General features: G+C 35.0%; 1 protein-coding gene across 10 annotated transcripts in view; it reads left to right on the forward strand.

Annotated features, from left to right (window-relative positions):
• The window catches only part of LOC148949069 (hexosaminidase D), a 29,500-nt gene extending 8,997 nt beyond the window's left edge, over positions 1-20,503 (forward strand). For 5 of the 10 annotated variants that reach the window (XM_089093136.1, XM_089093134.1, XM_089093132.1 and 2 more), the window contains exons 2-5: positions 503-813; positions 10,532-10,662; positions 13,524-15,118; positions 17,926-20,503. In XM_089093136.1, the coding sequence (XP_088949262.1) occupies positions 10,650-10,662; positions 13,524-15,118; positions 17,926-18,303 (1,986 nt within the window). In that variant the 5' untranslated portion in view covers positions 503-813; positions 10,532-10,649 and the 3' untranslated portion in view covers positions 18,304-20,503. Of the gene's footprint in view, positions 1-185; positions 814-10,531; positions 10,663-13,523; positions 15,119-17,925 lie in introns of those variants that run through there. The other 5 variants (XM_089093141.1, XM_089093139.1, XM_089093138.1 and 2 more) reach the window with 2 other exon arrangements.
• The last annotated feature ends 4,142 nt before the right edge of the window (positions 20,504-24,645 follow it).

The raw sequence follows: 24,645 nt of genomic DNA on the forward strand, positions 1-24,645 counted from the left end.
TAGAAAGTTTATTTGCTATCTATCTTAATGGTGGTTCTTCAAGACAAGTTAACCATGTTTTCCCCCTGGTCCCAAAGAAGAGAAAAGGAGAGGTTTTTTTTTTGTTAGAACTTTTATGGTGATATTTTTATTTTGAAAATGGATCTCAAACAAACATTGCTGAATTAACATTATCATGTAAAAAAAAAAAAAAAAAAAAAAAAAAAAAAAAAAAAAAAAAATGAGTAAAGCAATAAAAACCAAAAATGCATAAATATCAGGAACAGAAAAAAGGTTTCTGATTAAAATTAGAATTAACTTAAGTAGGTCAGTCAAAAAATATATATATTCAGCACCATGAAAAAACAAATCAAATCTTTCAAAAGTATGTAAGAAATCACAAAAAAAGCAATGTCAAAATAAGGAAAAAATAATGAGATACAAATAAGATGTGGTGTGGGAAAAAATATTTTCCAAAATACATATGCAAATTGCTAGTTTAGAGTTTTTTCTTTTCTTGCAGCATGGAGTAAATATTTGTATTTACTAGTCAGTCAGGAGTTTAGTTTCTGCCAGTTTTTTTCTTTTTTTGCTGAGGCTTGCCACCCACATGAGAGCAACCAGATATACCTCTGTATAAGATATATACATAAAATGACAGGATAACAACATCATCTCTTTTGCATCTAACCATCTCAGCCTAGATCTACTAAGACTGGTTGAACAAAAAGTGAAGGGACAGATGGGAAAGACAACAGTACAGCATACACATCCACTCAGGCAATATAACCAGTACATGAGTAGAGTTGATTTACACGACTGGCTTGTCAGCAAGTATGCAGTGTCTATTTTTTTTCTTCTTCTTCTTTTTCCTGTCCTTTTAAGTTTTTTCTCTTTTGTTTTAGTGTCTTTTATTTTTTATGTGTTACTCTGTAACTGGTTTCCTTGTGATTTCTATTTTGATTTGCATAGTATTATACCTTTGTATAGTGTGAGTCAAAAATAAATAATAATAATAATCAGAGGAGAGAAATGGTACTGGGCTCTGTTTGTACACCTGTTAGGCATGGATGTCGTCAATGCAATGCTTGCACACTATTCAATATGGTAGTTAACAAAGAAATGTAAATGACTCATGCAGATCTCAGACTGAAGGTCACACAATCCCCTTTGAAATTTATTTATGGAAGAGGGGAACCAAGGCCTTCAGTGTTAGAAGGAAGACCAGTTTTTGGGTCATCAGTCAGCACACGATATGGTAGAATAGGAAAATTCCTAGTGAAGTATAAAAAGCCGCAATGATGCCAAGGCATTATTGCAAGAAAAAGCAACTGAGCTACCAGTGAGAAATGTGATGTCAGCCTGTGCACTGGCTGTTTTGCGTCTTACCAACCAAAGTTTTGGTTTGTTTTGGTTTGTTTTGGTTTTGCATGGGTTTTAATTAAATCTTCAGCATTAAAACATATTTGATGAAATTGTTTAGCCTATATTTTGATACCACAATAGCCCACTGTCCTATAAATAGGACAGCTTGTATCTTGGAAATGGGAAGAATTTGTGAATGTATGCTTGGCTTACTCATGTGATGAAGAAACTTGTGAAAAAAACAACTAGAATCTCTGACATTTGTTCTTGGGCCTTAACAGGTTTCTTAATCCTATCCCTACTGAAACTTCCATGTCCTCCTTTAAATTACTTGGGGTCACAGTTTCTTCTGATTTAAAGCGTGGTGTCCATCTTACAAATATAATCTATTAAGCTAATGCATCTACATTCCTCTTTAAGCTTCCAAATAAATTTGGCACCCCCCAACCCCCATTCCATTCTTTAAGGATTTATGCTTCTTTTGTCTGCCCTAATTGAATATACTTGTGCTGTTTGGCAACCCGGAATTTCCAGGGAAGAGTGAGATGAAATTGGATCCATCCAAAAAAAAGCCCTGCAAATGATTTTCAAAAAAGGTTATCCTGTACTCTCTCCTTGTGAAAAAAAGTTAGGTTAGAAATGCTTGAGTAAAAGAGAGGTATGTTGTGCCTCTTTTGTTTTTAATGCAACAGCAAACCCTTGCTTGGAACCCAATTTTCCAGAAAGACACTCCTTACCCAGGTTCTGTCCTTTTGAGGATGTTTCCCAGCCTATTCCAATCTTGTCTCCCCTTCTCTACTTTACCTCCAGATATGAAAAGAAAAAGCTTTGTCCCCTACATTACAGAGAAATAAACTAAACATTCCAATACTTTCCTTTTTGTTGGAGGTGCTGTTGGTGCAGGCATTGCCCATGTTTTTTATTTGCTTGCTTGTTTTTTTCCTTCATTTTTTAATGTCCCTTTTATTTTATTTTTAATGAGTTTTACTTGTTTTTAATTTTATAACATGTTATGATCAATCCCAGGTAAAATACTTACTTACTTGTACTTGAAGCACGTTCAAGCTGAATCAAGCCTCATCATGGCATCCAGCAGTCACTGACGACAAGATCATCATAGCTGGACGTTCCTTGGGGATATATGTGACTGCAAGGTCCCCAATCTTGAGGCACCCAGAGCGCATTGGCCACCTCCTTGCTCGCCGTGAAGCTTAATGGTGTATACACCCCTTCAGCACTTTGAGGTGTGCTTGCAGGTTTCCTCTGCTGCCTAGGGACAGAGGGTAGAGCCTCATTGCATGCAGGCCCACCACCACTGTGAGAGACAACATGCTTAGCCTGACCCTTATTCCCACCTAGATTCAGCAATGACTAAGGAATGGATTTTCACTCTGGCAATTTTAATTTTGGAATTCTTTTGCCAGTCTTTTAGTTTTTGTTGCTTTTTACATGTTTTGGTTTGTCCTGTTTTGTTCCTTCAGAGCTTGTGATAGCAATTTTTTAAAATTAGATATCTTAATGTATTTGCCATTGACCAATGAGCTTTTTTATTGTGCGTTATTCAGTTTGTCAAATATTTTGCTGTTTTTTACTATTGATTCGAAATTTTTTATTTATATCTGCTGTTTTCTTTCTTCTTTTTTTTTAAAGCTTGATATATTCTTTGCAGTTGTTTCTGTAGCATTTACTTTGATAACAAATGCAATTTTATTAGTGAGGAGTCACTTTCAGAATAACACTTTAGCTTATCTAACAGAGCTATTCAAGTCTGAAAATGCTAAACATCCATTACTATTGATATAATAGTCTATGAAACTATTACTGTTTAACTTGTCTGCCACTGAGAATTTAATATCAATTATTGAAATGTATTTACTACTTTTGGCTTTGTGCCAAATGTATTGGCAGAAGATCTGTGACACAAAATCAAATCATCTCTCCAAAATATGCAGAACCCATTCAAGTTATTTATGTTGTGGGTCCATCTCCATAAAGGAGTGTTCTAAAATGACTCTAAAATAGTGGTTCCCAAACAATTTTGGGTCATGCCCCCTTGTAATATTTAAATTTTGTTATGTGAAATTTTGTGTGTATTCACATAAAGGAAGCTTAAAAGGCCATTAACTTGGTATCTTTTTTCGGATCGTCCTCTAGGCATATTCTATACAAGTGAAAAATATTGTCTGAATATACCATCTTCTATAAAATGAATGGCGTCATTGCAATGCTAATGTATCTTTTTGCCTCGTGCAAATGGATGTGACGCCATTCACATGATTTTTTTTTTTTGGTTCAAAATTAGGGCTTTAAAGTATTGTCAGTCCAAGGTTGCGCGTCCTGCCCGTGACCCACCAAATTAACGCAATGCCCCACCGATGGGGCTTGTGACCCACTTTGGGAATCATGACTCTAAAGCTATTGAAGTTGAGGTAGATTCCTCTCATATGTGAATCTCATAAATATATAATTAATTAATGTGGAAGATTCAGTCAATGATCAAGTTGATAATTTCAAAGACCACACTGCCTTTCCATGACGATAAATCCCCGTGGAAGATATTATCTCTTCAATAGAAACATCTTTGCATAAAAACCCAAGCCTAATAAAAGATGTTAGCTTAGTAAGAGCATCTACCACAAAAACCCTTTCAAACTCTGTTTTAAAACTGGAATTTCCTAGTACATCCATCAAAGACGTAAGAATTCTAAAAAAATTGAAAAAGGATGGTTCAATTACTATCACTAAAGCAGATAAGGGTAACACTTTAGTTGTGATGAATACTGAGGACTATGAGTCAAAATTAAGGATTTTGCTAAATGATGAAAAAACCTACAAAAAGCTTTCACATAATCCGACAGACTCTTATGCAAATAAGTTTAAGAACGAATTAAAGTGTTTGAAGAACAAAGGAGAAATTGCACCTCAACTTTATTACAAATGCCTGCCACGCAGTTCCTTGTGCCCTAAATTATATGGACTTCCCAAAATTCATAAGCCAAACCTACCATTACGACCAATTGTGTCAAGTACAAGTTCACCAACTAATGTTTTGAGCAAGTGGTTAGTGTCAATCTGTAAACCACTTTTGACTACACAAATTTCTTATTTTAAGAATTCTTCGAATTTGGTTGAAAAACTAAAAGAAGTTGACATTTTTTCAAGGACTGCTTTCAAGCTTTGTCATTGTATCAATGTACACAAATATTGATGTAGAAGCAGCCAAAACTCTTCTAGAAAGAAAGCTATTAAGAAATTTTGACATGATTAGTGGTAAAACAGATTTGGAAATTCATGTAATTATGTATTTAGTAAGGTTGTGCAATAATTTCTCTTATTTTTTAATTCAGAAAGGAATTTTTCGAACATAAATAGTCTACTTATGAGGGTCCCTTCAAGTCCTTTATTAGCTAACATTTTTGTGGAAAATATTGACACAATTGCATTAGGTACATATTTTTTTAACATAAGTTTTGGGGCTGGTATATGGATGAAATAATTTCAGTATGGAATAATGGAGAGGAGTAATTAAAAGAATTTTTGGAACATCTCGATTGTCTAAGGGGGGGGGGTGACTTAAAGTTTACTGTTGAATTATAAGAGGGTGGGAAACTTCCTTTTCTTGATGTTCATCTTTTAAAAAACGAAAATACTCTGGATTTTAAAATTTACAGAAAACCGAAAAATAACAATAGATTTTTGTTGTTTAGCTCCAGTCATGCTTGCCAAGTAAAAATTGGTTTGATCATTTCTTTAACTGACCGGATCTTTAGTATTAGGTCTCCGAATTTTTTTTAGGAGTTGTCTTTTCTAAGAAAAATACTAATAAGTAACATGTATCCACAGTGGTTAATGGACCAGACTTTTTCAAAAAGAAGAAAAAAGTTTCTAGAGATTTCTAAGGAAGTCTTGGAGACAACTCGGAAGAAGGATGTTTATTTTGTTTTGTTTTTTTCCTTACCATATGTACCTGGGCTAAGTGAGAGACTTAAAAGAATTCTACAGAGTAATGGTTTAAAGGTAGCTTTAAAGAGTAGTAATACTTTGGGTAGTTTCCTAAATTATGGGAAGGATCTACTTTATTGGGGCAACAAAGTGGGACCTATCAGATCCCATGTACATGTGGAAGCTCATATGTGGGATGTACTAATCAGAATTTGGAAATGAGATTGCTACAGCATAAAAGGAAAATTCTAAGCCTAAAGATTTCACTTCAGCCCTTTCGGAACATATTTTTGATTTTCCAGACCATTTTTTTTGTTCGGTAATATCTCTTTGATTTCTAGGGATCAGGGTTAAAAGCATAATTTACCAAACTTAAATGAGTTATAGTTATATAATTATACAGGACAAACTCCCCCCTTCATTATAAAATTTTTACAATGTTCGTTTTTCACAAAGAAATGCAATTACATCAATATTAGCAATTAGGAACATGAGCCATCGAAGTTGAGGTAGATTCCTCTTATGGATGAATCTTAAAAGTATATCATTAATCAATATGCAAGATTTGGTCAATGATCAAGTGTATAGTTTTTTTCTCTAGAAGTTTCTCTGTGGCAACCTGCTTGACTAGGTCACCATAGTTATACAAATTATAGTTATATAATTATATGGGACAATCTCTCCCCTTCATTTTAAATTTTTTACAGTGTTTTTTGGCAATGACTATAACAAGAACAAAATATTGCTCTTATTTGATTGTTTTTAAAATCCTCGCCTTTTGATTTTTTTTTGTCTATTGAACATAAGTTCACAAGTTTTTTAATCCACATTCACAAATAAATAAATTAAACAACACTTTCGCACTGGAGAAAACCTATGAAAGTTTGCGATCGCTCGAAAGTCCACGTAACTACGCACCTATTAACTCGACTATTAACATAAACCTCAACTATTTACTTAAAACTATTATAAATAAACCAAAAATAGATAAACTATAACCTATATATATGCAAAAAAAAGAATATAGATAAATAAATAGCCGAATTAAAAATAATAATAAATAAATAAAATATAAAAGAAAAATAATAATAACTAATCCAATCTCCATCACTCATAATACTCAACTCCCTCTCCCCTCCCACACCCTGCCCTCCCAACCCTACCTTAGCCCCTACCCACCCTTACCTCTCCAGCTGCTCTTCCTCCCCTACCCAACCTAACAGCCATAATAAAATTTAACAATTCCCCCCCCCCCAAGAAAAAAAAATAATCTTTTTAATTCTTTTCAAATTGAGCTACATGTTCTGCCGCTCTAATGCTCAATGGTAGATCATTCCATACTGATGGACCCAGGTGTTTTCATTGAAAATGAAGACCTGGTACCACGAGGCAAATCAACAACTATATTATCATTTTGCCTAGTTCCATAATTATGCAGGTCACTATTAATTTGGTAAAAATTCTAAAAAAAACATCAACAAATACTGCAGCTTGTTAATCTCTTATCTGACCGACATTTAGGAGCTTCAGGGACCAAAAACAAGCGCAGGTGTCATATACATCCTGGACATACCTACCGATTGTTCTAACAGCTCTATTTTGTAGAAATTGCACTCTTCTATAGTTGAATAAGAAGTTACTGCTCCTTAGGAGGTGACCGTAGGAGATAAATGGACAAACCAATGAATAACGTATAGTTAGGAGTATTATTTGAAGAAAGAAGTGCTGCAGACGTTAAAGCATTATAACCTCGTGGACAATTTTTGATTAAATTGCGTCACTGTCATACGTCTATGCCAGGTGGCAATCAAGATAAAAACCGAGTTAGCGAAGAAGATCAACTTCCTGAGCTAGATCACCACATAAAGTTACCTGGCAAGACACATCCAGTGGTATACCATCTCTACAAAACGTCATTAAAAATGTCTTGCGAACATTTACACACAATAGATCTAATGAAGCGCAAATGTCTAGCCTTTTTAAGGCGACATTCACTTTTCCAACTAAATCCTTCAAAGGCATGAGGCAAACACAGTTAAAACGGTATCATCAGCAAATAAGATAAGACACACATATTTCAAATAAACACGCGTAAGATCAACATAGATGAGGTAAAGCAGTGGACCTAACACTGATCCTTGTGGTACTCCACACGTCACTGGAAATGCTGATGAGCTCACATCATCCATCACTACTTTGAGGGATCTCCCTGTGAGATAACTTTCAAAACACTTTCCGCGGACACCTAACGACTCCATCCGACTTAGCAGAGTTTGAAAATAAACTGTATCGAATGCTTTGCCAATATCTGTAAATGTAGACAAAGGGATTTCACCACTGTTAATTGATGCCATAAGTTGTTGCAAAGCAATCGTCGTCGAGTGACCTATGCGAAATCCGAATTGGGTCTCACTCAGCAAACCATTAGCCTGTAGGAAATTATATAGACGTTTATGAACAACTTTTTCTAATAATTTCGAAAACAAAGGAAGGATCGAAATAGGTCTTTAATTCTCAATTTCCTTTTTAGGGCCACCTTTATGAAGTTGTATCACCTTCTCAACTTTTAGCTGATCAGGAAAAATGCCCTTTTCAAGTGACAGGCTTATAATGAAAAGCAGACACGGTAGAATATGATGCATTATTGCCTAAAACGCTCGAAGAGATAAGCCGTCCACTCCCGCAGGACTTGATTTCCGAGATTTTATTATTTTAAGCAGTTCGTAACTTGTAAACGGATCAAAGGCTCATTCAAAACTCTCACCTCTATTATCACATATAATGTATTCTTGAACCTGTTGACATATATTGTTTACACTATTTTGCACTTTAATACCAATATTGGAGAAAAAATTACCAAACTCATTTGCAATTCCAGACTTATCATCAGGGCTGAACCCTTCAAGTTTTATTTCATTCCTTCCAATTTCAGCATTCCCATTGGTCACTTTATTTATCAGATTTCATTGTTTCTTGCATATTTCTTTTAATATTTGAAAACTTTCTATGGTAATATTCGGCCATAGCTTTGCGACATAATTTGTTCACTAAATTGCGCTGTTTTTTTTGAACAATTCATACGAAACATCACTTTTATTATCTAGATATCTTTGATAAAGTTCAATCCTTTCTTTTTTCCAGTATTTCACTCGTAATCCATGGATTACTTACCTTAATTTTCTTTACTTTCATTACCTTAATAGGACACGCACTATCATAAATGGGTAGAATAACAGACATTAGATGATCAAGTGGTCTCGTAGGGGATTCTTTTTCAGACAGGGATCCAATCTATAACACTAACCTCCTTCACAAACTTTTGAAGATTCTCTTTTTTCATTAACCTTGTCTTTATTTTCTTTTTCTTTGGTCTGTGCAACTGACACTTCATAACACTCACCAATGGAAGATGGTCAGAACCATGAAAGGCCACAACATCAGCATAACAAAGCTTCAAATCGGCAGAACGAACGAAAATATTATCAATTAGGGTCATGGGCGTAGGCAGCATATTGTCTAGGGAGGGGGGCAGTCGATAGTGTGATGTAGTTTTATCAACTGCTTTTTCCAAACCATCTCCTTTTTCAGCCATATCTAATGTAAATTTGAAGGTCTAGGGGGGGGGGGCAGCTGCCCCCCTCCCTACGCCCATGATTAGGGTTGCACTCTGTCCAATGATCCTCGTGGGTGCACTCACAAGCGGGTATAGATCATTCGATATCATAAAACTTAAAAAATCAACATTAAGATTAGACAAATCAAGCAGGTTAAAATTAAAATTACCCATAACAATATGACTAGCTCCAGACGGTACCTTTGAAATAAGCTGACCCACACCCCCCACAAAGTACTCCAGGGGAGCACTGAGCGGCTTATACACCATACTAATTATATTTTTTTCTCCCATCAAATTCTATTTCGATTTAAATAACTTCTACCTTACCTTCAATCTATATACTAATATCATCCCTTTCATTATAATTAAACCCATTCTTTGCAAGGAATCCAACACCACCACGACCCATCACCACTCGGTTCTTAACACAAAGATCATAACCTGGAAATGAATACAGTGAGAGAGACTGGTTTGAACTAACAAATGTTTCACATAATCCTATTATATTAAAAGAAGAAGAAATTATTCATCTAATTCCAAAATATCCAGGTAGCTTGTAGTCACGTGGACATTCCAAGAACATAGTCGCAGCCTCTTTTTATTTATATTATGAATGTACGGCAACCGAATATAATCACTCCCTCGTAGGCTTTAGCTCAACAATCGGTATATCATCATCGCCGGCAATACCTCTTAATAAATAATCCTGAAGACTAAATCGGTCTTGGTCAGACATTATCATTTTTCATATAAAGAACAAGAAATAGCACTTGAAAAAAAAGAGAGAAAAAAAAAGAAAAACAACAAAAAAATATCACATTAAAATAAAAACTCCATAAAAGGTCATCAATTGACCAGATACGCCTGATTGGAGCAGTCTCAGTTTCGCGCACGAAAATACGGCCTTGATCAGACCTCACACTGCGATTTCCAAACTTATCTCTTGAAGCGCTCAGAAGATTGCGTTTGGTAAGGCTCTCAGCTACAAATAAGCCTGAGCCACTAAGCTGCTTCTTCGCTTTAAAGACTTGGCGAGCTATTTCTTTTGATCGAAACTAGACGAGAACGGGGGCAACTTTATCTGGTCTTTGAGAATTATTTGTTCTAACTCTAAATCGCTGTATACTAACTATGTCTGGATCCTTAATATTAGTTAGACCCATCTTGACAATTCTAAATGATCAATTCTAAATTATAATAAAAACTCGAAATTTGATTAAAAACGGTTTTTCTGGAAGTATTAAGACTATTTAATTGAATGGACCTGAACTGCTATGTTTTAGAAAAAAATTACTGAAACACTTGTTTTTAAGTCTAGAAATTTAGTTGGGAAGGGGAGAAACTAAACTAACAGTATAATAACTCTTAAAATCTCTGATTCTCAAGTTTTGCTTTTTCCACCTTCTGCCCCACACTAAGGCGACTTGTAACTTATTCGCTAAAATCGCTCAAATATAACAAAACAACATCAAACTGGGTAATAATCTAAAACTGTACCCCTAAAAATAGTCAGCAGATGACAATTCGTATGGTATAAATTATTGTGGAATTAATATATATTTTTTGTGTCCCTGTGGATGTGTGTTTTTCTGGAAATTTAAAGTCTTATATTCTACTTTTTTGTTTTAGATTATATGGAAGCTCCTCATAAAGCTAAAATGTTCCTTCTTAATGGTGATTTTCGAGACTAGCTAAATTTTGTCAAGCCCAGTGTTTTGAACGAACGAAGTATACTGATGCTATCGACATGATTTTTAAAAGTAAGTTTGTTTTCAACTAGGATATCTAATATTTAGCTAATTTTAATATCAGCTTTTTTTGTTGTAATAATAATGTCCAACTGAACAAAAATCTGATTCTATGCTTCTATATATGGCAGTGTGAGAAAGGTCCATGCCCCAAAGAGGAGAGGTGGTGCAGGGTAGTGTCCCTCAGAGAGAGGAACAAAACTTCTCTAAATAAACAAAAAAATTGTGATAGATATCCATAGTCCATTTGGTCTAGTTGACGTTCAAAGATCTGAGGTTCTACCATCCGCCAGCAAATCATTGAGATTGTTTATTTTTATTTATTTTGCATATAGTGTAAAGTAAACTGTTTGTAACTAAAAAATACATAAGCAAATATAACGCAAAAAAAAGGAGGCGACAAAATACAATATTAGACGATAATAATGCAAATTGCATATTTAATAATGGAAGTTGCTTAGCCCGCTTAGCAACTTAGCACTTATCAACCTGGGATGCCAATTCACGGAAATATACATGGTAAAAGATGCATTTTTCAAAATATACTGAGGGGGGGGCACTTATAAATCAGTCAACCTGGTGTGCCAATTCACAAAAATATAGATGGGAAAAGATGCATTTTTCAAAATATACTGGGGGGGGGGCAAAATATAGTGGGGGGCCACTTGTTAATCAGTCAACCTGGTGTGCCAATTCACGAAAATATAGATGGAAAAAGATGCATTTTTCAAAATATACTGAGGGGGGGGGGCAAAATATATTTGTGTGGGGGGGGCACTTAGTAATCAGTCAACCTGGGGTGCCAATTCACGAAAATATAGATGGGAAAAGATGAATTTTTCAAATGTAGTGGAGGGGGGCAAAATATAGTGGGGGAGGCCACTTAGTAATCAGTCAACCTGGAGTGCCAATTCACGAAAATATATATGGAAAAAGATGCATTTTTCAAAATATAGTGGGGAGGGGGGTAATTTTGGGATGTTTTTCACTGATCATATCCAAACAAGGTTTTTTCAAAGAGAATATCTCATTGAGGGTACGAAAAAGGTATTTTCCAAAGTCTCCCAGCTGGTACCCCTGCAGTCAGCAATAGGACAATCTATCTAAAAGCAGGAACCCATGTTATGGTGGGCACAGATTCAGTGCTAACCGCTTCAACAACCAGGGCCGTTCAAGGGGGATTGGGATAAGCTGCCCCGGGCCCCGTGGCTTTGGGGGGGGGGAATTCATTTTACCCCCGGCACCACCGACCCTAGGAAAGGACCTGTCAACAACTAAAGAAGACAAGGTACTCCTAATAACAAATGAATTTCGTCCTATTTTTCCTCCTGGTCTCTTAACATCAAGTTTAAAGAGGGAATAATGAGTTGAATGGTAGTTTTGGAAATTAAACAACGAGTTTCTATCAAGGTCGTCAATATTCTTATTGATCTGGATACAGTAACTTGATCTGCATGTCTGTGAAATTGTAGAAAAGTAATTTGAAGCCTGCTAATTCCCAAGTGCTGCAAATATCTTTCAAATATGAAATCATCTTTGAAGCTCTGGTCTCAATCCTTCGTCAATCAGTTAAATTATGTGGAACCAAATTGTGCTAGCATATCCCAAAAGAGGACTAACAAACCTCTTGCGAAGCGTCAAGAAATTCCGGACATTGAGTAAAACCCTTTTTTAGGGCTAAAGACATCTTAGCAACTCCAACAAATTCTGAAAAATCTCAAATTTGATACACATCAAAACTAAGACCAGTGTCACGCACATTGGTTTTTAGCCAAAATAAAACAGGTATGATCAGACTCGTAGCTGTTAAGGTAGTAGACAACAATCTTCGGCAAACTTATAAATATAAAATTTGACTGACACCATTTATTAAGGAAATCAAGATCGAAAGCCGATTTCCTTCAGAGGTGATATTTAAGGATTTAGCATTTTTATTTTTGATCATCCTTAACAAAACCCAGTATGTAGTACACATGTTTCACAAATAACTTATAATTTATACCGCAGTTTTTATTGAAAAATCTCTGGGCTCTTTGATTATGAACCCGAGACTAAATGTTGGCATGTTGGCACATAAAAGACAAAAAGTGAAACATAAGAAGTGAGTGTCTCCTGACTGGTGATTGATTTCCATCAAACCTGTGTATTTAAGGGTTTTTCAGCTCACTAATCAAAATGCACATGGTGCTGTAGTCTTATTAAAGATGGCGTTCCCGTGTATTATTTTTTGTCCTAGCCTTGTCATCTAGAATGGGTTGTCATAGAAAGTTGGGACTTGGGAGAGGGTTCATCCCGTTGGAAGTCCTGAGATCTAGTGCCCCTACCAAGTAAAAATAGCAGTAGAGGGAATCCAGCCTCATTTTCTATACTGCTTATCCATTTGGTATCAGATCAGAATTTCAAGGTAGCTATTTGAGAAATAAATATATATATCTCTGCTGGGGTGACGGGATGCATGCAGCTTGAAGAAGAAAAGGTGCAAAATTATGCAAATAGCCTATTTCAAAACCGAGGCCTCGATATATTTTAGAACAGAGGTGGTCGAATCATTCCTTCTTTAAATTGGAATAATGCAAGGTTTTCTAGGCTGCATAAATATGCTAAATGGGGCCTTGGAGGCCGAGCTCTTTAACTGAAAAAAAAATAACACTACATATTAATCATTTGAAGGCTACTGAACTAGGCCTAGACTTAACTAAATAAGAAGTGCTGTTTACACGAAGACAACCGATCTTCACATCACCTAACACCAACAACAAATCTCACTTTGTCAGCGATATAAAGAACATACTCTAAATTAAAAAAAAAAAAAAAAAAAATAAAATCAATTAAAAGAAAGCCCTATTAGAACTTAATATATGATTCTTTTGCAGGAATTACTGGTGGTAGTCCACTTCGCAGATTACATTTGAAGCAGTTAGTTCTGACCGTTATTACCGTACTTGCTTTACTGATTATGCTAAGCTACAAATCCTACATTCCAGTGAAACCTAAATACCTGTCTCGTAGTTTAAAAAATGGAGACGACATATTTAATGGATCTGAACGACGTAACAGGGTTGCTTTTATACCCAACGAATTACATAAAGAACAAGCAGAGTTGGAGTCTGGTCAAATGCCAGAAATAATTGCTGAAAATGGAATCGTTGAAATAGCAGTTACGCAAGGAATTCCTAACCGATCCAAAACTGCTTATTATAATGGGGTTCCTGTATACTACCCCGAGGGAACTGATGCAAAAATTAATGTATTTTCCCAAAGAAAAATGACGCAAAATGATTTCAGAGCTAGTATCAACGCTGCCAATGTACCTGAGATAAAAGCTGTCCCTTTCATACCAGAAAAACGGGTTGTTCACTTTGACTTGAAGGGAGCTCCACCTAAAGTCTCATATTTGGAGCAAGTGTTTCAGATTATTTCGAAGCTTGGTGCCACTCATGTGCTTCTCGAGTATGAAGATATGTTTCCTTACGAGAACGATTTATCAATCATTAAAGCTAAAAACGCCTATTCATTGAATGAGATCAAATCAATGCTTAGTGCAGCCGGTAGTTATAATTTGGAGGTAATTCCTTTAGTACAAACATTTGGACATTTAGAGCTTGCGTTAAAGCTAAAAGAATTTTCACACCTTAGAGAAGTTGATGAATCTCCACAAGCAATATGTCCGTCTAAAAATAGCTCACTGGATTTTGTAATTGATTTAATGGAGCAGATAATTGCCGTTCACCAATCCTCGAAGTTTATTCACATTGGCTGTGATGAGGTGTTCTATCTGGGGGAGTGCAGCATTTGCAAAACGAAAAATCGCAATTCGGTTTTTCTACAGCATATTGTTAAAGTTGCACAATTTGTACGGAACAAGGGCTTCATACCGATTATATGGCATGATATGATGATTCATATGACGTTCTCAGAACTCAAGCGTTCTGGTATTGGCGATCTTGTTGAGCCAATGATCTGGGTCTACGCGGAAGATATTTATCGCTTTGTACCCGAGACGGAATGGAAAAAGTTTTCTGATGTGTTTTCAACATTTTGGAGTGCTAGTGCATACAAAGGTGCTTTTGGTGAGACGTTGATTTTGCCGGAAGTTAAACGTCATATTGATAACAATGCCAACTGGTTAGCCGTAATGAAAAATGAAGGCACAAGATTTAAAAATGGAATTCGTGGTCTAGTGTTGACAGGATGGCAGAGGTATGACCATTTTGCTGTTTTATGTGAGTTGCTTCCTGGTTCTCTGCCATCCCTTGCAATGACACTGAGCTTAGTCTCAAATGCCCGTATAGATTTGCCAATAGCAAAAAAGGTGTATCAGGTATTGGAGTGCATTAACTCACCGAAGTATGAAAGCTTTTTTGATCTAACGTATGATCCAAAACTGGTGGACAAGTTTGCGTACTGTTTCTTTCCTGGGGCCTCCTTCTTCAAAGCCCTGTACCGGCTGGAAAAACTTCAGAATGAGGTATGAGGCATATTTTTTATCATTATTATTTTTGAGTACAGTTTTGCTGCAGTTTGCTAAAACTAATAAGAGCGAGAGGACCCATTTTGAGGATTTTTTTTTATCTGACTCCATTCGGACATGCCACCACTTCCTTTTTGCCACCTAACATGAGTGCCTCCGGGAAAGTTTTTCATGGGGAGGGTGGGCTAACAGGAGCTTTGTTTTAACTGAGATTTGAATCTGTATGTTTCTAATAATCCTGTTTCCATGATTTTTTTTTTTAATGTTTTCTTGTTTCCCAGGATAGGTAGGGGACGATGCCACCACTTCCTTTCTGCCACCTAACATGAGTGCCATCGGGAAAATTTTTCATGGGGAGGGTGGGCTAACAGGAGCTTTGTTTTAACTGAGATTTGAATCTGTATGTTTCTAATAATCCTGTTTCCATGATTTTTTTTAATGTTTTCTTGTTTCCCAGGGTAGGTAGGGGACGATGCCACCACTTCCTTTTTGCCACCTAACATGAGTGCCTCCGGGAAAATTTTTCATGGGGAGGGTGGGCGAACAGGAGCTTTGTTTTAACTGAGATTTGAATCTGTATGTTTCTAATAATCCTGTTTCCATGAGTTTTTTTTAATGTTTCTTGTTTTCCAGGGTAGATAGGGGACGATTTCTGTCCGTTTCTTTGAGAAAAAACATAAAAATATTTGAATAGTTATGTACGTTTTAAAATTATAGATAAAGTTAGCTATTGAATAGTAATTGTTTGATACAAATAGATAATAATAATATTATCAAATAGATAATAGTAATATCATCCTCTAATTAATTGCATAATAGTCCTAGAGATTTATGAATGTATCGCAACGCAGCAATCCAACGCAGAACTTCATGGTATTTTCTTTTGTCGAATTCTCCTCGCTCCTATAAAAACAAATGTAAAAAAAAAAGTTGAATAAGAGTGTTATTACTGGTAAAGAGCAAGAAAAATAGCCAAACCCCGTATTTGATGGAACTCTAAAAGTTCCAATTCTTTGTTTTTGTTAAAATTCTTTAATGTATGTATAGACTACAAAAAATTTGGATTCGTGGTGGGTTGACGGCTTCTCAGGCTGGTCAACTATGACCTGTCAGGCCGTTATAACAAGAAATGCTACCGTTCAAAATTTGGATGTTTATACGAAATTTTTACAAGAAAAAAAAAACGAATCCTGGCTTTGCCTGTGGTTGCCAGCAGCAAAAATTTCTTCCGTCTTCATTGAAAACTTCGCTTTTCAATTTTAGAGTAGAAATTATAAAATTGCATTCCTTGTACTGTTTAAGATATATATTAATATTTGCAAAATCTATGGAGTTTAATGCTACTCATCAAAAGTTATTTGCAGAAAATTGGCATAGTTTTGTAAAAAATGGGGCAATACACTCCCTAAAAAGGTGGATAACCTCGAAAAAAATTATACTGTTAGAATCATCATGTCCGAATACCTCATGTTTTTCCAGGTCCTATATCCTCAACATGGAAGTTCGCTTTTTTTTTCTCAAGAAGGATATTTGTTTTTGTTGTTGTTTTTTCGTGAGGGGTAGTCGTATCGAACCAGTGTACATAGAAAATTGGTTGAGGGATCATTAGTGTGACTTTTACTGCACCTTTTGAGTCAGATAAGAGATTGCCCATCAGCAAGGTTCTTATTTCTGTCCTCTCATAACGTCTATTTCTGTCATTTACCGATTTCAACGCAAAAATTTTGAGGCGGCTTAAGTCAAGATGCCGAGGTAGCCAATCGCTTTTAAAGCAGTTTCAGAGATCGTAATGCCACGTGACGGCTCATTCATCCCTGAACTTATATGTATAGTCCACAGAATAAGCGACCACTATAAACTGTTTGAACAGCAATAGAAGTGGCTATTCAAAATTAAATCGTTGTCCACTAATTTATTTGGGTGGGGGGGGGGGGATTTTGAAGCCTCAGAATGTGTATTTTTACGGTAGAGTATAGGGTTCCTGGCCTAGAGTATCCCCCCAAGCAAATGAAAAGATATATTTTCATCGATGATTATGCCGCATCTTCTTTGTCTAGCAGAGGCACAGTTTATATAATTATCCAGTAAGCTTATCGCAGATCATTTCTGGTCTTCGTTCTCGGTGCGAACAAAAACCTCCTCCCACTTCTTCGTGCAGTTATGGATCAGTGGGTTTGCGTCTATCAATGAGAAATGGTTACTAAGTGCATTATTCGTAATACCGGGTTTCCACTTGTTTCCGATTGTTTCGCGTCTGACTTTTCTACCCGTGAAAAGATCTGATGCCGCCTATGTTTCTACGCTCTCTGGAGCACTCGCACCCCAGTCCGGGTTTTTATAATGGGTGAGATTGGGACTGATCATACTGGATAATTATATAAACTGTGAGCAGAGGGTAGGAGTTCATATAGGAGTTACATCAACATACTGGTGGAATAAAGAGCCCAAAAACGACCTTATAAGATTAATGGGATCAAGGTCATTGAATTTCTGGGACGCACTTCTAAACTAGTGTAGGATGATTTATAATATTTTGAATATTGACTTTTCAAGAACTTTGCTCTCGCTTTTTTTCCATGCGCTCTGTACAGACTTTAGAAAACAAGGGGTGAAATAGAAAAGGGAGTCCAAAAATTTTATAAATTTAGTTGGTGTATCAAAATTTTTCATTTTAAATAAGCCATATTCTAATTCTAAGTGAATAAGATCTAAAAATATATAATTAATTGATGGTTTGGTAAAAGTAAGGAAGAATAATTTTAGAGTAACATGAAATAATGAAAGAATTTTAAAACCAATTCTAGGTGGACAAGACCTGGAAAGCTGCTACTTACGAGAGAGGCTGGATGACAGACTACAATCTTCGCTACAACTTCTCCGAGCCATCCCGCGTTGACGAAATAACATCTGAGCTCAACAGCCTCATTTCTTCAGTTACAGCTTTGGCAAAAAACTTCATTGAAGCTATGGATGACATATTTGATGTTTATACTATACAAGAATGGTTGGAACAGAAAATACTGCCCTTATTTGAATTGCTGGGCAAGTTGAAATCTCGGGAAAAATCTTTGAAAAGCCATAGGGTGTGGAAAGTGAGACCATTTACCTCAATTGTTGATTGGAAGAAGTATGATCTGAACTTGGAAAACCTTTTCAAGGTAGAAAAACGAAGTGACTATTGAGTTACCTGATTTATGACTTATATTTTACTTATGCAAATTTAGTGTACCGAGGAGATTCGATGTTCAGTTTTGGAACTGGCATTTTTTTTTTTTTTTAAGATTCCCTTCTATTTTCCTGCTAATGGTCTTCTTTCCTAATATAAATTCCCAGGAATAAATAGATTAGTCGTAGTTCTAAAAGGAATAAGTTCTATATGATTCTATATAAATATAAAAATTAAATGTATACTAAGTTCTATGTTAAATATAAAAATTTTACTTTGCGTAACTTATAATAACTACTGAAACAAATATTTTAGGATCAATCATATGCTTCCAACTCTCCTCGCATGATTTTTGTTCTTAAAGAGATTTTATTTCATAAGTTTTATTCTATTCAATTTTGCCCATTTATATTTTATTTTTATGTTGTTTTTTTGTGTGATTTATTATGTTTTATTATGTTTTTTTTTTACCAGACAACCCTGGTTCTAGTTCTCCTCTTTTTTTTAAAGAATGGGACTGATGATATTGTAGCTAAAAATTGTTATGAATAGTTACCAACTAACAAGGTCGTATCCAGGATTTTGTTTGGGGGGGAGGAGGCTTACAAAAAAACTTTAAAAACGCACCAAAAATTTGTTTATATACATTTTCGTCACGCTTTTACAATTCGGACAAAAATATCAGCGGGGGGGAGGTTCAACCCCTCCTTTCAGTGGATACGACCTTGCCAACTAACATTCTTATTAAATCACTAAGTAAAATTATAGTTCACAAAGCTTTATTAGTACAATGGAAACAGGCAGTATGTTTTCTTACATTCAAAATTTGCTATTTTTAGTGTTGTTTTAATTCTTAATTTCATTTACTAGTAATTACCTGCAATTTAACCTGACAATCAGGGAATAATAATAGGTCTTGATCAAAGACATTTTAACTTTTATTGTCGCTCAAATCAACTCTTTATCAAAATAATCTGCTGTAAGAATCTCTTTGAAACTCTGATTTAAATCTGCATGTCGTTAATATCAGGGCTCACAAGTGATAAGAGTTGAGAAGGAATACAAACCATAAAGTAAAAAAAAATGATTTGGGAGCACTATATTTTTTAGGTAAAAATATCACTGGTGGAATTAGTTATTTCAGATCTTAATTATACAAATAAAAATTCTTATATGCAAATTGCGACCCCGAAAATCTGAATCCTATCAGTGACAACATCGCTCCTTTGATTAATTTTTTAGTTGTATGCTATACGAATTTATATGGATTCTTAATTCAAAAATTACAAATACTTGATTACTTATGTTTCGGTCAAATTGCCATGTCAAATCGTGGTAATCTAAAAATATTGCGACAGAGTGACAATTAAGCATGATTTTACTTATTATTAGCATAGTATTTATGTAAATCATAATTCTAGACCCACTTAATCTAGAATCAGAAGCAACATAAATTTGTAAAATATAAACTATAGCAAAAAACGTCAACCTTACGTCATGATAACGAGGGTACAATGCCCTGAGCTTCTGACTATAGCAAGCAGATGAGGGTAATCAAAATGTAAACAGTTAACGTTGTTCACGCTCAAGCTAATCATTCTTCAACTAGTGTACCCCATATGATAATTCTTGGTGTGGGGGATGGGATGTCTGATAGGTCGAAAAGAATCGGCATTTATATAATCGTTTCCTCTTCTAGGGAAGTTCTTCGAACGAATATTTTTATAGGCTATGATATGGTCATCTTATCGTTTTATGATTTCAATAGTTGGGTATTAATCGCAAAATAGTTTTATGTCTCAACTTATTGAAATTGAACCCAATTGTCTCTGTCGAAGTTCCATATGGGTTGTATGCCACATACAACATTTTATGTCTGCATAAAATCGTTTAATTAATTTTGTACCCGATGTGAATGTAATTAACAAGAGATTATATATCTTGATTATTACTGCTAATGCATATCGAACTCGTGGATTTTATCCTTTGTTAGGTTAGGTCAAATATCGAAGTTTAGAGCGTATATTTGTGTATTTCATTGTTTGTTAGGTTGTAAATAGTCTTTATTTTTATCTCGGTGACCACGAATACTCGAATTATACTTGGCTAGTCGTTGTTTTGGATAATATAACTGTCGTATCAATAAACTTTTATAACCTATCATTTATCTTTCAAAAATGTTTAGCATGCATGCAAGAACATTTTTCTCTCTAACATGCAGTGACAATCTGGATTATAAACTCACAGTCTTGACAGTAAAAACTGGTTTTTCACTCGGCCATCTAGATTAACGAAATGCAGTGCAGTGACAATCCAGATCGAAATCAGCTTGCGGAAACTCTTTACAGCGAGATGCAGGGTGGTGAATGTGATCTACATTTCTCACGGTTACTTTAACAAAGTTTTACTACCATTTTAACCCAGTTTCGCTATTTTTGACCTGTGCGCTTGTGCACTTTGAAGATTTTAAGAAACTATACCAAACGTTCCAGCGTTGGAACCAATGGTCCTATGAAATTCTTTTTTTTTGGAAAATAAACGTACTTTTCCTTACTTTTCTCTTCAATTACTTAGTTTTCAATGGGTGTCAGGCTTCAGGTAGAATGAAAGTATGGCTTTTGATAAATGTGCAAATTTTGACTCTAAGCCCCCCCCCCCCCCTTCCCCTCTAATGGATCAAATTTCCGACAAAACGACAAAATTCCAGAATCTAGGATAAATTCAGTTGTTCTCAGGGTACACAGGTACGAACAATTTTGTGTCATCCCTAGTCCTGTGATATAGTTTGCCTGCCTTGCCAGAAACTAGCGGTTGATTCTAACTCGGTGTGTTTTTTCCTGGATTATTTATTTATTATTTTTTTTTCATCGGGGAGAAAAAAGTCAAATTATAGTCGAAAATTTTTAAATCTATAGAAAGTCACAGTTTCATTCTATCTGAAGTCTGACACCCATTTAAAACTATACAGTAGTTGAAGAAAAAAGAAAGAAAAGGTATTTTTATTTGCATAACAGGTAAATAGACCTGTCTAATCGTATCCCTTGATAACAGAAAAATGGATAAACTTATTGTCAAAATTAGTATGTCTACAAAAAGTCAAGGCTTCATTCTGTCTAAATTCTGTAACCTCAATGAAAACGTGAGAAAAGTAAGAAAAAGTGCGTTTGTTTACCCCAAAAAAATTCAGAATTTTATGGGACCGTTGGTTCCAACGCTGGAATGTTTGGGACTGTTTCTAAAACCTTCTCAGTGTGTAAGCACACTGGTAAAAAAAAACAGTGAGACGGTGAGGTTTGACAAATGAGACGTATGGCCCACACTGGCCAGCAGCTGAGAATTAATATATTCTAAAGGCGTATTCCGAAGTCTGAATAGATTACCCTTCACACCCTAAAGTTTGTATAGTGAAGAAACCTATTTTGTGATTTAATCGTAAAGTAAAAAAAGATATAAATGAAAATAAATACAGAATAAGAAAAAGTGTGCGTAGTCTTTGATTAATAATTTGATTTTACTGTTAATCTAATTAGAAAACACGTTATTGCACGTCTGGTAATTAGTAAGTCTTTGTGTGCCTTCCAGTTAAAAAAAACATAAAAAATAATCGAACTATGAAGAAAAGAAGAACAATTCAGACATCTCGCCAACATTCGAAAGAAAAAACTAAAAAAAAGCTGCTAAACTGTCAAGAGCCAAGATAATTATGGTACTGTCAAGAGTCTGTGCACTTTTATAACCACGGCGTTCAATTCACCTACATTGAGACAATCTTGTGTAGTTACTGTGTAAAGCAAAGGCTAGAAATATATCAAATTAAAATTGGTTCACTTTCACTAATGAATTTTGGTTCGCTTTCGCTATTAGAGCATCGACAAGGAGTCTTGAGTCTTGACAGTTTCCTGTTGCCACCAGTCTTCCCACTAGGCTCCAGGAACGTGTTCAGAAAGCAGAGATCTGACTGGCGTGGATGCTGCAGGCGTGGATGACAGGAAATTTTTTTTAAATGTTTTCACTTTTATAACTTTCAGAAAACAAAAATTAATTAAGATTTTAAGTAATAAATATCAGCATTTGTATATTAAACTGACAACGCACATTTTTTTTCAGTAAATTCATTTGAATTTTTTCAGTAAAGAACAAATTATATTCTGGCTTTTAAAAAGCATAGGGTTTACAACCCAACTAAGATTAATTTCTGCTCTTTTTGAGTTTGATTCTGTAATCTATTGTAGTTTCTCTTCGTTTTGGGTTTCGTTTATTTATTGATACTGATTTGTGGTAGTTTTATGCTTGGTAGATTATTTGGATCTATTTTTGTTCATTTTTGGTTTAATGGAGTTCTTTACTTTTTTTGAAAAACTTATTATGTGGAAGAAGTTTTTTTTAATTAATCTCATAACATGGCCTAAATATGGCTATTGGCTTTGGCAAATGATATCTAAAATAGGAAGTAGATTGGTTATTTTCCAGATCTCTAAATTTAAGACTTGGTCGTGTCTTCGGGAATTGAACGTCGACAATTGATTAACCTTCGAGGAGACGAGCACGAGACCTTTATAATTACTCTTTTGCTAGTCCATGCATAAAATCAATTGTGTATGTATTTTTGTCTTTGGTTTTGTGTGAAAATTGAAAAATATGCTAAACTAATGAAGCTCCTAACGTTAAAACGCTGATTAGTTTTTATTTGTTTCAAAATTCCATAGCTATAAAATAGAAATTAAAAATTCAATTGTATTCTTACGGGTAAAAACAATAAAAGGTCGATTTTTAATGTACAGTTTCAAGCAATAATTTTTTCCCTTTTCGACAAAAAGAAATGATTTTTAAAAGTTACAGACGTAAGACTATTTCTTTGATTACACGGATCAGTGATAGTAGTTGTCTAAACAGTGGTACTGGCCAGAAGAAGCAGAACTAATTGGAATTGATCTGCAAGGTAGTGCTGATAATAGATTAGCAAAATTACCTAAGTATGACAAAATTGACCTTAAACTTATAGGGAAGAAGATGAAATAATTTTAACGCTGCTGGTATAGAAAAAAATCCCATGGGAGATTGAAAAAGTTCTGTTGGCGACCCTTGTAATTTTCATTTTGCTTATTAATGCGCTTTGATGCTGGACCCTCAAAATATCTGCCTAACTGATCCAAATGGCTGAGGCATGGGGTTCAAACAATCTCGATCATGAAAAGAAAGAAGTTTCTAAGTGTTTCTGATACTGTAGGGTGTCTGACAGAGTAAATACAATAATTTTGAAAATAACGTCCCAATCCAAAGAAATAGTAAAAGATGAACATAGCAGAATCACGTTATTTGACATTGTACAAATAGGGGATTTTATGTAATCGTTTTCCAGTTTGAAGGTGTGCAGAACACTGGATGTTTTGATCGGGGGTTATGTGGGAGGATCTTTCCATGGGGGAAGGGACATTGCTATGAAGGCACCGGATTTCCCAGCATTATTTAAAAACGGATCAGAAATTAAATAAAAAGAGTTTTTCAACTGAAATTAAGGAGCAACATCAAAACTTAAGACGAACAGAAATTATTACGTATATGATTGTGTTCGCCCCCTAGTCAATACCTCGCTCTTTAAGTCAAATTTTTTTGTACTTTAATAAGAGCTATTTATTCGAATTAACGGCCTTTGTGATTAAGGGGCCATTTTTAAAGAATTGGAACAAAATTCAAACTTTAGCGTAAAGAGCGAGGTATTGACTAGGGGTTGAACCCCCCCTAATATACGTGTTAAAAATACATGAATATAGAAGTTCACTACGTATGTTAATTCTTAAGTTGCGTATATTTATTACTAATAAAAACGTTCGTAAATAAAATTATACAATTTTCGAGAAAGCCATTTAACCAAATAAAAGTAAAATTAATATGCAAATTGTGTTTTAATTATTGATCTACGGGGAGCCAAAATCAAAACCTGCATTAATTCAAAAACGTTCAAAAATTAAATTTAAAAAAAAACAAGTTTTTTTTAACTGAAAGTAAGGGGCGACATTAAAACTTAAAACGAACAAAAATGATTACATATATGAAAGGAGCTGTCTCCTCCTCAACGTCTCGCTCTTTACGCTAAAGTTTGATTCTTTCTCATAACTCTATCTTTTTTAAACAATAAAAACTTTAGCGTAAAGAGCGAGACGTTGAGGAGGGGACAACCCCTTTCACATACGGAATAATTTCTGTTCGTTTTAAGTTTTAATGTCGCTCCTTACTTTCAGTTAAAAAAACTTGTTTTTATTTATTTAATAAAATAAGAAGCGAAGTTATAACGTCTTCAACCGCTTTTAAGATGTAGGAGCAAACTGGCAAATGTAGTACAAAAAAAAATAACCCATGA

This window comes from Artemia sp. Qi Xiang Cuo, chromosome 8, assembly GCF_049724085.1.
Source record: "Artemia sp. Qi Xiang Cuo chromosome 8, ASM4972408v1, whole genome shotgun sequence".
Lineage (NCBI taxonomy): Eukaryota > Metazoa > Arthropoda > Branchiopoda > Anostraca > Artemiidae > Artemia > Artemia sp. Qi Xiang Cuo.